The 13124-nt window shown below is 34.9% G+C and overlaps 1 protein-coding gene across 1 annotated transcript in view; it reads left to right on the top strand.

Annotated features, from left to right (window-relative positions):
* The window catches only part of CAPZA2 (capping actin protein of muscle Z-line subunit alpha 2), a 52183-nt gene extending 43776 nt beyond the window's left edge, over positions 1-8407 (top strand). Inside the window, exons 7-10 of the mRNA XM_043463127.1 lie at positions 1107-1185; positions 3459-3530; positions 6229-6291; positions 6995-8407. Of these exons, the coding sequence (XP_043319062.1) occupies positions 1107-1185; positions 3459-3530; positions 6229-6291; positions 6995-7135 (355 nt within the window). The 3' untranslated portion in view covers positions 7136-8407. The remainder of the gene's footprint in view (positions 1-1106; positions 1186-3458; positions 3531-6228; positions 6292-6994) is intronic.
* Positions 8408-13124: the final 4717 nt, after the last annotated feature.

The following is a 13124-nucleotide window of genomic DNA, read 5'->3' as shown; positions in this document are numbered from 1 at the left end:
GTATGCTTAGACCTCACTAGTTGTTGATACTAATACCTAGATAAGAGGAATAACCTCTTTTGGAATTGTGGAATAAAAATGAATAGATCTAAGTTCTTTTTCCAAAATGACTGAATTGAGTCACTCAAAATCAGAACATGTTTCAAAGTTGTCTTTTATTTTGTAGACCACATGCTTTGTACTAATTATAGCACTTCTCAATTAAGTGTTGATTTTAGGTTTGAGGGTGCTATCACACTGTAGGTTTTTGTGATGGGTCAGATTGCAAGACTATTGAAGGGAACCCAGAAATAATTCTGTAGCAAAGCCAGTATAGTGACCCATTAGCTCTGTGACTATTTACATATTGTTTAAAAAAAAAAAACTGGTAAGTTTACGTATCAGGATATGTCTTTAGCATGCAAACAGCAAATAGAACTTGAAAGCAAAGAAGTTGCTATGAAAAAGATGTCAGGAAAAAATAAAATCATTATCTGAGAGAAAAAATAAAATCATTATCTGAGAAACAAAAATAAATAACATGCTTGTTGCTTGTTTGTAATGTCACAGTTTCCTACCATTAATCTGTACCAATTTTTATACGAAATATCATTTTGAAATCTGTACCTTTTATGTGGAAACTAAATCTAAAATTAGAAAAGAAAAAAAATCTGATACTTATAACCCTTCTCCTTCCAAGTATCAAAATCTCCCTAAGAATGTTGAACTGTCATCCATTCTTTTAAAACTATGTACTTAGTATCATTCAGTGGATGGTAAATTTGTGAGAGCCCTTGATAATCTGAATATTTATTCAGGTTTTTCTTAATTAAGGCATAAGTGAGAAAATTGATGTAGTTTTGAACTGTATTTTAAGCCTTAGAATTCTGAAATTGCATCCATTATGTAGATCCTTATCAGTCAGGTGAAGATTAAATTAAATGTAGCTCATAACTAAACTTAACCGCTTGATTCTTTTGAATATTTCAGTGATTAAAAAAATGAATATACATCATCCATCCCCCACACTCTGTCACTATGTAGCGTAAATTTAAGTCTGGAATTTAAATAATTTTATTCAAATTATTTTCCCTACCTTATTTACAGCTGCTGTTTTTATTTTTAAGGAATGGTCGTTGGAGGTCAGAGTGGAAGTTTACAATCACTCCTTCAACCACTCAGGTGGTTGGCATCTTGAAAATTCAGGTATGAAATAAATTAGTTTGCTGATGTCTAGATGATTCTGAGCGGAGAAACAACTAACTCATGTATTTTCATAGTACCCAGTAGCTATTTCTTCCCCAGGTCTTTGTTTACAGAGGCAATGGGGGGAAAAGTAGTGCTGATTTTATCTTTTAAATAACCTTGCAGTTCATTCCCTAGTCATCAGAAATCTGCAGGAGTAGTTGATCGATTCTAAACACAGCTAAGATTAGATCCGATCATTTGGGCTGCTCTTTATACAGTTTGTTCATCCAAGCATCTTCTGAGTTGAGCTGCGCTGTTCTTTAAAATTGGGGTGGAGTTGAATGAAGTATAATACTAATATATGTGTGTGTGTAGATGTATAAATATATATATTAATACATGTGCATGTTATATATATCTTAAGTATCTTCTATACTCATATTTCGCTTACGTGAAACCCACTAGAACTGACTCAATGTAAGCTCAAATGTTTATGTAGAAGAAATCTGATAACTAAGAGGATTTGAATATAAATAGTATTAAATAAGTTACAGAGAGATACTGACTGATCTCCTCTTGGTTCACTTATTTATTCGATAACATTTATTATATCACGAAACTGGCATGAAAGGTATTGTGCTAAGAGCCGTAAAGGAGTAAAGTTGGATCAAACACACTGCTCTATCATTTGACTCCAGAATATATTATTTCTAAGCTTATGTCCTATTACTTTTATGTCTTGATGTGACTGTCTCTTAAGGGCTAGAGAATAGAAATTATGAACATGGATTCTGAAACCACATTGCCTGAGTTTGAATCCCAGCTCTATCAGTTGAGTAACATCAGGAAGTCATTTAAGCTTTTATTTCCTCATCAGCTAAGAAAAAAAAAAAAAGGAAGAAAGATAGTAGTAATGGAATAGCTCATACAGTTTGAAAATGAGTTAATATGGGCAAAGTGGTTAGAACAGAGCCAGGCATAAAGTGTTAATTAATGTTACCTGTTATTGTTGACATTATTCTTTCCTTCAGTCAGACCTCAAAAGCTCTCACCTGCATAATTTCTGAGATGGTGCCCCTGTTGGGCTAAAGCTTGTTAAGAATAAGGATTGTCTGGTTCTATCTTCAGCACTTAACATGATGCCTAGCATATAATGTTTACATGATTTTGTTAATTTGCTGGAGCCTTTGTCATCTCCTAATCCATTTTAGAGCTTCCCTGGCGGCTCAGATGGTAAAGAATCTGCCTGCAATGCAGGAGACCTGGGTTCAATCCCTGCATTGGGAAGATCACCTGTAGAAGGGAATGGCAACCCACTCCAGTAGTCGTGCCTGGAGAATGCGGTGGACAGAGGAGCTTGGTGGGCTGCAGTCCATGGGGTCACAGAGTCAGACACAACTGAGCAATTAATGCACACAATCTATTTTTTTACATTGCCATCAGAAAGATGATTTTTTTTTATTTAAATCTGGATATGTACTTGCCTCTTGAAACCATTTTAGTGGTACATTCACCTGCTGGATATTCCAGACAATACTGCATAGCATACACGGCCTCTTGTTGACTTGTCCCCTACCTGTATATTCTGTCAGCCACTCCTCTTCCTCCTCAAACTCACACATGCCAGTCCTAGGTACCTGTAGGCCTTTCTAAAGTATACTCTTCTCTAAGCTTAAGTTGCTTCATCTTCCCTAGTCCGTTATACTCATTTTACTAAACCCAAGAACAATGTCACCTCTTTTATGAAGTCCTTTTTTTAAGTTTCAGAGAGAGTCTGGAGTATTGCTAATGTATTTTGTACATACCTCTTACTGTGTTGTGTTGAAATACGAGGTCAGGGATTGTCTTTTAAAAAGCTTTATGTTTCTGTAACCTCCTGTAGTAGCAGTCGTCTCTATTTAATTAATGTTTATTGAATAAATTCATTTCTTTGGATTTGAGGAGTTAAATGGGTAGTGGAAATACACAGAAGATGACTGGTGTTGGGAGAGAACATTGTGAGTTCAGTTTTGGAAATCAAGTTTAGATACTGGTAGAGCATCTGTGAGGTAAGGATGTCCTGCAGTCCAGTCAGTGGAGGGCTTGCCTGAGTAACTGCAGGAATTGCTGCCTAGTTCCTCACTAGCCTGAAGGCGGGAAGATACTCACTGAAGTTTAAAAGGTCAGGAGCTCAGCAGAGAAGACTGGGTTAGAGCCAAAATTGGTAGTCATCTGCATTGGTGTGATTGTTGAAGCCATGCGGATCTTGATAACTCCTGAAACGTGGTCACTGTAATTTCTTTTTCTAATAGGTTCATTATTATGAAGATGGTAATGTTCAACTAGTGAGTCATAAAGATATACAAGATTCCTTAACAGTGTCTGTAAGTAATTAATTCCAAAATAAAAGTTAAACAACCTAATACTTCTATCAAATCATAACAGTTTTGGAATTAACATTTAAAATAGTATTTCTGCTGTAGATTTAAGTATTTTCGGATAGAGGAAAGATGGTAAGTACTTGGAAATTGGTACCTAACTTTTTTTTTTTAAGCAGCTTTGTTTAAAGAGATATATTTCACCATTTAGTGCACCCATTTAAAGTATAAAATTTATTTGTAGTATATTAACAGGGTTGTACAACAGTCACCACAGTCTTATTTACAACATTTTCATCCTCCAAAAACCCAGTGTACCCATTAACAGTTCCTATTCCCTCCTACCAGCCCTTCCCCCAAGCCCCTCTCAACCCTAAGCCACAGTGAATCTACTTTCTGACTCTATGGATTGTCCTATTCTGGACATTTTATATAAATGGAATCCTAAAATATGTGTTTTTTCATGATTGGCTTTTTTACCTAGCATGATATTTTCATGGTTCACCCTGTGAGAGATGTTAGTATTTCTGTCCATTTTATTGCCAAATAATAACCCATATACCATTATATATTTATCAGTTGATGGGCATGTGTCTTGTTCTTCAGTTTTTGTGCTGTGAACCTTCATGTACCATTTTTTGTGTAGAAATTGTTTTAATTTCTCTTCAGTATATACAGGGTGGTGGCTTTAGGTTGGTCAAGCCTTTTGAAGAACTGCCAGACTGCTTCCAAAGTGGCTGAACTAGCTCACTTCCTGTCAGTTGTAGTTTCTCCACATCCTCACCAAAATTTGTCTACCTGTTTTGTTACAGCTATCCTAGTTAGTATTAATCGTACCTTATTGTGATTTTTATTTATATTTCCCTGATGGATAATGATATTGGGCCTATTTTTGTGTATTTATTGGTCATTTGAATAGCTTCTTTGGAAAAATGTCTTTTCAGATCTTTTGTCTATTTTTTGATTAGTTATTTGTATTTTTTTGTTGTAATTGTTGCTTATGTATCCTGATACAAGTTGTGTGTCAGATATATGATGTACAGATACAAATTCTGTCTGTCTTTTCACTTTCTTGGTAGTATCATTTGCAGAACAGAAGTAACTAGTTTTGATGGGGTTCAGTTTGTTTTTTCTTTTGTTACTTGTGCTTTTGGAATATTAGTAGAAACTATCACCTAACCCAGGATCATGAAGATTTACTCCAGTGTTTTCTTCTAAGAATTTTATGGTTTTAGCTCTTAAACTAAGGTCTGTGATCCTGTATTTAACTTTTAAGCCCTATGGTATTTTTTTCCCCTCTATTTGGATTATGATTTAATGAAGTTTTTCTTGTTCAGCTTTCAAATTCTAGAAATTTTGAACTTAAGTTTTTTTTCTTGCAAAGTTCTTTCACACATTCTTTTCATTGCAGATACAACTATGTCTTTGTGGAATTTTTTTCTCCCCAGGGTAGTAATAATATAATACATTAATAATAACATTTCTGATAAACATTTGTGTTGTATACCTAAAGCCATTCTTGTATTGTAAACATCAACTACTAATACTCAAAAATTTACAAATTTTTTTTAAGTTTAATTTTAAGAAAGCATTTAATATTAAGAAACATGTGAGACTGTATTAGGCCAGATTCTATCTGAAAAGAAATGAAGACTGTGGGATTTGGGGCTTTTCTTTCTTTTTTCTTTGCTTTTGTTGTTGTTTCAGTTTTTCGTTCACACTAAGGTGATTTCTGGTTTCTTGCTAAATGGTATTCTTGCAAAATTTGCCAGGAAAGATAATTACTGATGTCTGATTTTCTATAAGGCAGTCTCAATATAGTTCTGTGTCATGAGTATCTATGTAAAGTTACTTTTGTAGCAGGGTACTTGGTACTGTCTTCTTTGAGATTGAGTAAAAATTCTTCCTAAGAGAGATTTGTCTGCAAAATCATAGACTGGAGTTGTGCAAGATCTGGTTGTAGTAATTAAACTTGACTAGTATACCAGTTTGTGCTGCTTGTTTTAGGAATTACTTTTTTACTTCATCTTAGAGGATTTTCATTTGTTGTTTTATTGTTTTTGGATAGAAAAAATGTGCCCAATATATAAGTAATATATATAAAGAAGATATAGATAATTTTGTTAACATTTATTTATAAAAAAGTCTCACTTTCCATTAGCATTTACTATTAGGAAAAATACAAGGACACATTATATTGAAATGTTTTAAAAAATTTCCAGAAAATATTTAAACACTAAATTTAAAAATATGCTTTTTCTAATTGGTAATATTTTTTTAATGTATCATTATGGTGGTGAATATTGTTCAGTAAGTATTTGGCATATAGTCATTAATTAGAAATCTGTGACTAATTTCTTATCTGTAACGATTATCTGTTGACATGTTTGTATTATAATTGAATTTTTCATCAGCATGTATTACTAAGATTTCACTTACTTTAACCAGGGAACACTATAAACACACTCATTCTATAGACGTAAAATGTTTTTGCCTAATTGTCTTGGAATTTAGAATAGTTGATCTTACAGTATTTTTCCCTTTGTCATAATTTCTACCTGTGTTATTTAAATTGTAATAAATCATTAACCGGACATCTATTGACATACCTATTTAAAAGTTAATAGTGAAAAAAAAAAAAAGTTAATAGTGATGTAGTTTTAAGTTACTATTTTATTTTCTTTTGATTTTGTTTTTCATTCAGAATGAGGTGCAGACAGCAAAAGAATTTATAAAGATTGTAGAGGCTGCAGAAAATGAATACCAGGTATGAGTTTCAAAAATATTATATAATCTATGTTTGCTTATAAATATTGGCACTGAAATTTTAATTTCAGTCATAAACTTGAACTTTTTCATCATTTCACTATAATAAGATAGTCTTTTTTCATTTTAGTTCAAGTGAAGACTTGTGAAAATGTAGCAAAAACTCAGTTTTAGCCAACTGTTATTTCTGAGTACTGGTCAAAATAGACCAAGATTTTAGATGGCTATTTTGTTTCTGACAAGAAATTCTAATATAGGAGGTATTTCCCAGAACAGTTAGATTATATGTGATCTGCTTAGATCATAGTTCATTTTATACTCTGCTTTTTATAATACATTCTTTATCAGCTTCTAAACTGCATTCTTGAATTTAAGCATTTATGTATTGGACATGTTTCCACTCCTTGCAAACAGTAATTTGTGAAATTGTTCTGAGAGAAATAGTAAAATAGATCCAAAATGAGAACACACAGAAAATTAATTTATAATTTCATTTTATTAAATTTAATTATTCAAAATGATTATAAGCTTTTTCTTTTAGCTGCTTTTAAATAGCTTTTAAAACCATTTTGGGATTTTTACTTGACTTTTTAAAAACAATGAAACAGGCTTCATAAATAAGGTGTTTCCTAAAATATCTATGTGTTTTCTACATTGTTCTGTTCCTTTTATTTCTTTAAACTTTTAACTACTGTTTTTCCTAGACTGCCATCAGTGAGAATTACCAGACAATGTCAGACACTACTTTCAAAGCCTTACGTCGACAGTTGCCAGTTACACGCACTAAGATTGATTGGAACAAGATCCTTAGTTACAAGATTGGAAAAGAGATGCAGAATGCATAAGATGAACATTGCATGACCGGATCATTTTAGTGTCTTTGCGTTAAAAAAAAAATCATTGCAAAAGTATTCAAAACTGTCAAGCTACCCAGTCAGAGGGCTGTTGCCATTTAAAATCACTGTAATTAATTAGTTTGGTTAGAGCACAAAGCTTAGCTAATCAACCTTTTTTTTAAATTTCTTTTATTCAGAGAAGATTGAAAATCAGTTTAGTTTAAATGTCTTTTGCTTTCTGTTATGTCTTTCTTTCTTACAATGAAGACATGATTCCTGTAGTTTAATGTCAAAAGTTTTTGAAGTGTTTCAAAAATGTTTTACACCGTAACCCTAAAGTTGTTGTCTTCTGGTCTATGAAGTGGGTAACTGTTGCTCTTTGCCCAGTCCTTTTTAATGGGGTCAATAATGGACATTCTAGTATAAGGTGGTTGATGGATTTAGCCATATATGCTGCTAAAGAAATTGTCTACCTTTCCCCCCTCACCTCTTTCATTTATGTAAGATTGAGATTAGAGGGAAAGCATTTTCTATATCAATTGTGTTTAAACCTTTCAAGAAGGTTATTTAGCTAGCTTAGTGTTTAACTGAACTTTTTTTAAACAAGGCCAAGGTCTAATGCTGTTTTGAGATTCTGAATTAAATGAAAATTCTTATTTCAGAAATGCATTTAATGCTTTTTTTTCCCTTGTGACAGTTATGCAAATTAGCCTGGATTCCATATGTCCCTGAGTTATTTTTATCATAAAGCCACAAATGTATTATAACAAGGCAAATTGTAATATATATAATCCTGAACTCATGACCATGTCTCAGTTTATTTTTTTCTTGGAGTGAAAAGTACTGAAATTCAATGTGACATTAAAATGAAAAATTTCGTATTTATTTGAGTATAAAAGTCACTTACCAGTGAATCATATACTATTTTAAAATACTTTCTTTGGATATTTGTGATTCTTTACTGGTTGTAAATTAGACAAGCTGGGAGTACATATGGTGTGCAGTGAAGTCTAAATTTTTCCATCTTCCTATGCATCATAAGCATGTTTGTAATATTTTAAAAAATACATTTACTGATGCTACAGGAATTTCAAGCCTGTGGTGAATGTTAGTATTTACTATAGGGAGGGTGGATTTGTGGTTTCATTGAATTGAGTTATTGCTTATTATACTCCAGTGGAATTCTTTCCTCACATACTCCTGCGGATGTCTGGGCCTGGAAATGTTTTTTTTAAAAACACCACTTTTATTATGTACAATAAAATATTTCATTAGCTTGAATTGTATAGATTTTAAAAATTCTCTCAATGAAAGCATGTTGTTTAATTTCTTTTTTAAAAAATCACAGTTGGGCTTTGAAAGCATTGAGAATATAAGCATACATAAAATTATGACACTTCTGGTTAGATTGTTTTTTTCTAGCTTTAAAATACAAGTTTTCTCATATTGAGGTTCCAGAAGAAAATGAATTAATAGTGCTAATAATCTATTCCCTTTTTTAAAACACATTTTCAAAAGTCTAATAATGATTCTGAACTAAGCATTAGGTGAATTTTTAATTGATTAGCTTAATTATGTCAACTGGGCTATCATGAGTTTGTCATGTGCTGAAGGTTAATTATTTTGACTCTGTTCTATGGCCTAGAATGCTATGTTAAAAATATATGTAATTGTTTCTGAGGTGATGTGTATGTAAAAGGTAATATTTATCGAAATAGAGCGCAGTCTGAAATAACAGTTGTGTAATAGACTTAGTCTTTCATAGTCTAAGATTTGCATTTTATTAAAGTAGAAAAAGACTAGAAACACACAGTATCCTAAAACTCAGGGTTGTCTTTTTAGTAGGAGTCATAACTGAGTGACGGAACTGAACTGAATGCCTGCTTTGTTGAATAGGCCAAAGTGTGGAGGTAAAGGCAAAACTAGAACAATTATGCAGTAATGTGGACAGAGAAAGCTGGCTTGGCCTAAGGTAGAGTAGGCTGTAAAGGTAGTGATTTCTGGTTATATGTTAAAGATAAAAGCATTTGGATTTGCCAGGATTGGTTGTAGATTGTGAGATAAAGGGAGATGGCAAGGACATTCGGGGTTTGAGAAACTACAGAAGATTCAGGGCCAGGGAGGGCTGGAAGCTTGGTTTTCAAGGGGGGAGTACCTTCTAGCAGTTAAGATACTGGAGATAGGAGGTGGACAAATGCTCTAGACCAGAAGAACAGGAGAGCTGACAGACCTGTGAAACATAATTGATAGCTAGGCAAAATGGAAGACTACTCAAGGTTAGTGATAGTGAATTAAGAAGACTGCAATTAAGGCAAGTGTTTTATCTTCAGCCATGTAAAGCCGCGTGAATGCAGGCCTAGCGTAGGTGAATTGGATTTAACAGAGGTTGCCACAGGAGTCTTACTGACCCGATGAAGAGGGTCAGTGTTGTAGAGATAGCCTGGGAACTTCAGCTAGGTAAACAGGGAAGGACAGACGTGAGAGGAGGAGAAAGTGAAAATGTGGCACCATCAATGGACTATAAGTCTGTTTAGAAGAACAGTCTGGAAATGTAGGAAGTGAAGTTAGCATGATGTGTTTAAAGTTGAGAATTTGAGGAGTTACACTTAATCTGTTATGACAAGTATGATCAAGTATGACAAGTATGATCAAGTATGATCAATCAGTCACTGACTGAGGTGAGAGAAGAGAGGAATTCAGGAACCGTGAAGTCTGTGCTTGCTGTGGATACTACAGCCAAGAATTACAGTAGAATTAGGTGTTCTGACGTGAGTGCTGTTTTCTCAGACTATCTAGATGTACATTTATAGTACATTTGATAGATAACTATGAGCTGTTTTCTCATTTGGGATTTTGGAAACTAAAATGGGGACACGAGCATTCAAAAGGTATCCTGGAAGTTCCGGTTCATTATAAATGTTCTTGGAAAGTGAAATTTGTAGGATAATAATTATGGACAACTATAGATATTTATGGGCTTCCTAGTGGCTCAGCAGGTAAAGAAACTGCCTGTAATGCAGGAGTCAACAGGAGAGGTAGTTTCAATCCCAGAGTGGGGAAGATCCCCTGGAGAAGGGCATGGCAACCCAATCCTATGTTCTTGCATGAAGAATCCCATGGACAGAGGAGCCTGGCAGTCCGTAGCGTCACAAAGAGTCGGACACAACTGAAATGACTGGGCACTCATGCACATAGATAATTGTATAGCATTTGAGTGGCCCTTCCTGTGATTAAAATCATTTTTGACTTTTAATCACACCAGAAGTCTTGGGGATAATGCAAGATCCTTTGAAAAGATCTTCCATACTGATCATCAGTTTATATCTTTGCCAGATACTGGTTATAAAATATAAAGACATACATTGCCAAACACAGGAGTTTGGTAGTGCATGTGTGCTCCTAAATTTCCTAAGAAGGTGTATTTCTGTTCACTTCTCTACAGATTATTTAAAAGCAGAATCACAATGTCTGTGCTATTTGTCAATTGTGTTTTGGAACAGCTTAACCGAATTTAAAAAAAAAAATTTTTTTAAGGCAAGGCTCTTTGTATAAGCATCTTTTTTGACTTTCTGCATATTTTGCAAAAGCTTTATTTTAGGATTGGCTGGGAAATAGATGGGGAGACAGTGCAAACAGTGTCAGACTTTATTTCTTGGGGCTCCAAAATCACTGCAGATGGTGACTGCAGCCATGAAATTAAAAAGACGCTTACTCCTCGGAAGGAAAGTTATGACCAACCTAGATAGCATATTAAAAAGCAGAGACGTTACTTTGCCAACAAAGGTCTGTCTGGTCAAGGCTATGGTTTTTCCATTGGTCATGTATGGATGTGAGAGTTGGACTGTGAAGAAAGCTGAGCACTGAAAAATTGATGCTTTTGAACTATGGTGTTGGAGAAGACTCTTGAGAGTCCCTTGGACTGCAAGGAGATCCAACCAGTCCATCCTGAAGGAGATCAGTCCTGGGTGTTCATTGGAAGGACTGATGCTGAAGCTGAAACTCCAATACTTTGGCCACCTCACGCGAAGAGTTGACTCATTGGAAAAGACCCTGATGCTGGGAGGGATTGAGGGCAGGAGGAGAAGGGTACAACAGAGGATGAGATGGCTGGATGGCATCACCGACTTGATGGGCATGAGTTTGAGTAAACTCCGGGAGTTTGTGATGGACAGGGAGGACTGGCATGCTGCAATTCATGGGGTCGTAAAGAGTCGGACACAACCGAGCGACTGAACTAAACTGAAGTCATGCCAGCTGATAGAGAATATGCAAAATACTCACCAATTAAAATAACCAGCTAAACTTCTTAAAGGCCTTACTTGTGTTAGAAATTAATATCAGTTCACTCATTACCCACTCCAGTATTCTTGGGCTTCCCTTGTGGCTCAGCTGGTAAAGAATCCACCTGCAATGCGGGAGACCTGAGTTCGATCCTTGGGTTGGGAAGATCCCCTGGAGAAGGGAACAGCTACCAACTCCAGTATTCTGGCCTGGAGAATTCCATGGACTGTATAGTCCATGGGGTTGCAAAGAGTTGGACATGACTGAGCGATTTTCACTTTCAAGATTAATCATGCTGTGTTCAGAGGACTGTTCTAGGCAGTGCAGAGTCAGGAGAATACAGAACTATTCCTTAAAGGAGCCTACAAGGTAGTCATGGGACTATAGCCATGTTTTCTAGTTTTTTCACATCATAACCTTAATGGAAAATGGTGGTATTTTTAGGGCATTCTGGGAGAAACATATGAGACTGCTTACCAGCTGTCCTAAGGGTTATGGGGATCAGAATCTTTGTACACCTTGAGCCTATTTAGGACTATGTGTAAAATACTTGAAGATTGTTTACAAGATAAACTTCAAGCCTAACTTAACAAAGGTAGCTTTTAGAGGGATGTCAGGCCAAGGAAGTTGTCCTGGGAAGGATGAGTTGAAACTACTTCAGCCCAGTATTTTGGTTAAGTGTGCATGTGGCTGGTAGGCAGGAAATCCTCTTGTATCTCATTGAAGTATCACAATACAGATAACAGCATATCAGTCTCACTGGTATATCATGGGTCAAATAGCATTACCCAGTTGAAAACAAAATCTGACTTTTTAAAAAATACATTTCGCAATACAAAATGAAGACAGCACAATGGGTAAAATTTTAAATGTGTTCTTATAAAATTGGAGTATGACTAGTAAGATACTAAAGCATTTTTATCTCTAGTTTTGGTATAAGAAAATTGTACTAGTTAGTTTAATGTTAATTGTAATATGTAGCGTTAAAAACTTACCAGTTCTCTTTTTCTTTTTGTGGTGTGACTCTATCGGAGAACTTTTTTTTTTTTTTGGTCACAAACTGATTAGAGAGCACATGGATGTCAAACCAGCCATTCATTCTAATAACAGATATTCACTACGTGAACTTAAAACTATCTAATTAATAGAAGCCTGTTAAGGAAACAAAGTTGGTTGGTATCTTTGAGGAGATGATTTCTTCAGGAGATTTATAAAATGCTCAGCTCTTAAACCAAGCAAATATTCAAGGAGTTCTCTTACTAGAAGATACCCCAGAAGCCTTACTGACTCAACAGTAAAAATCGCTGCCTTCCTCAGTGGCTTCAAGTTTTGGGCTGCTAACTTAGCCAAATCTGAACCCTGATGCAAGTCTCTTCCAGATTTCTACCTGAAAATGAGGCTTGCCCCTTATTTTCCCAAAGAATGTTGAAGAGAAATATGAAGGAACTACAGATCTCTTAGAGATAGTTGACACTGAGACTTTAATTCTTTTAGAATGCACAAGAAAAGAATAGATCAATATTCAGGACACAAAGTATCTCAAAAGAGGAAAATGTAAAATTAAGGGGAAAAAAGGAAAAAATTCAGCTTATGTGCACCTATTTCCCCTTTGGGGGGCCTTTTTTTTTGGGGGGGGGGGGCTTTATGAAGGAGAAAGAAAAGAGAAAATGACAAACTTGCTTTGGCAAAATCTTACGCCAGTCTAAATATCCAGTAA

This window comes from Cervus canadensis, chromosome 3 (assembly GCF_019320065.1).
Source record: "Cervus canadensis isolate Bull #8, Minnesota chromosome 3, ASM1932006v1, whole genome shotgun sequence".
Taxonomy (NCBI): domain Eukaryota; kingdom Metazoa; phylum Chordata; class Mammalia; order Artiodactyla; family Cervidae; genus Cervus; species Cervus canadensis.
Note: the sequence above shows the minus strand (reverse complement) of the source record. Positions and strands in the feature narration are given on the sequence as shown.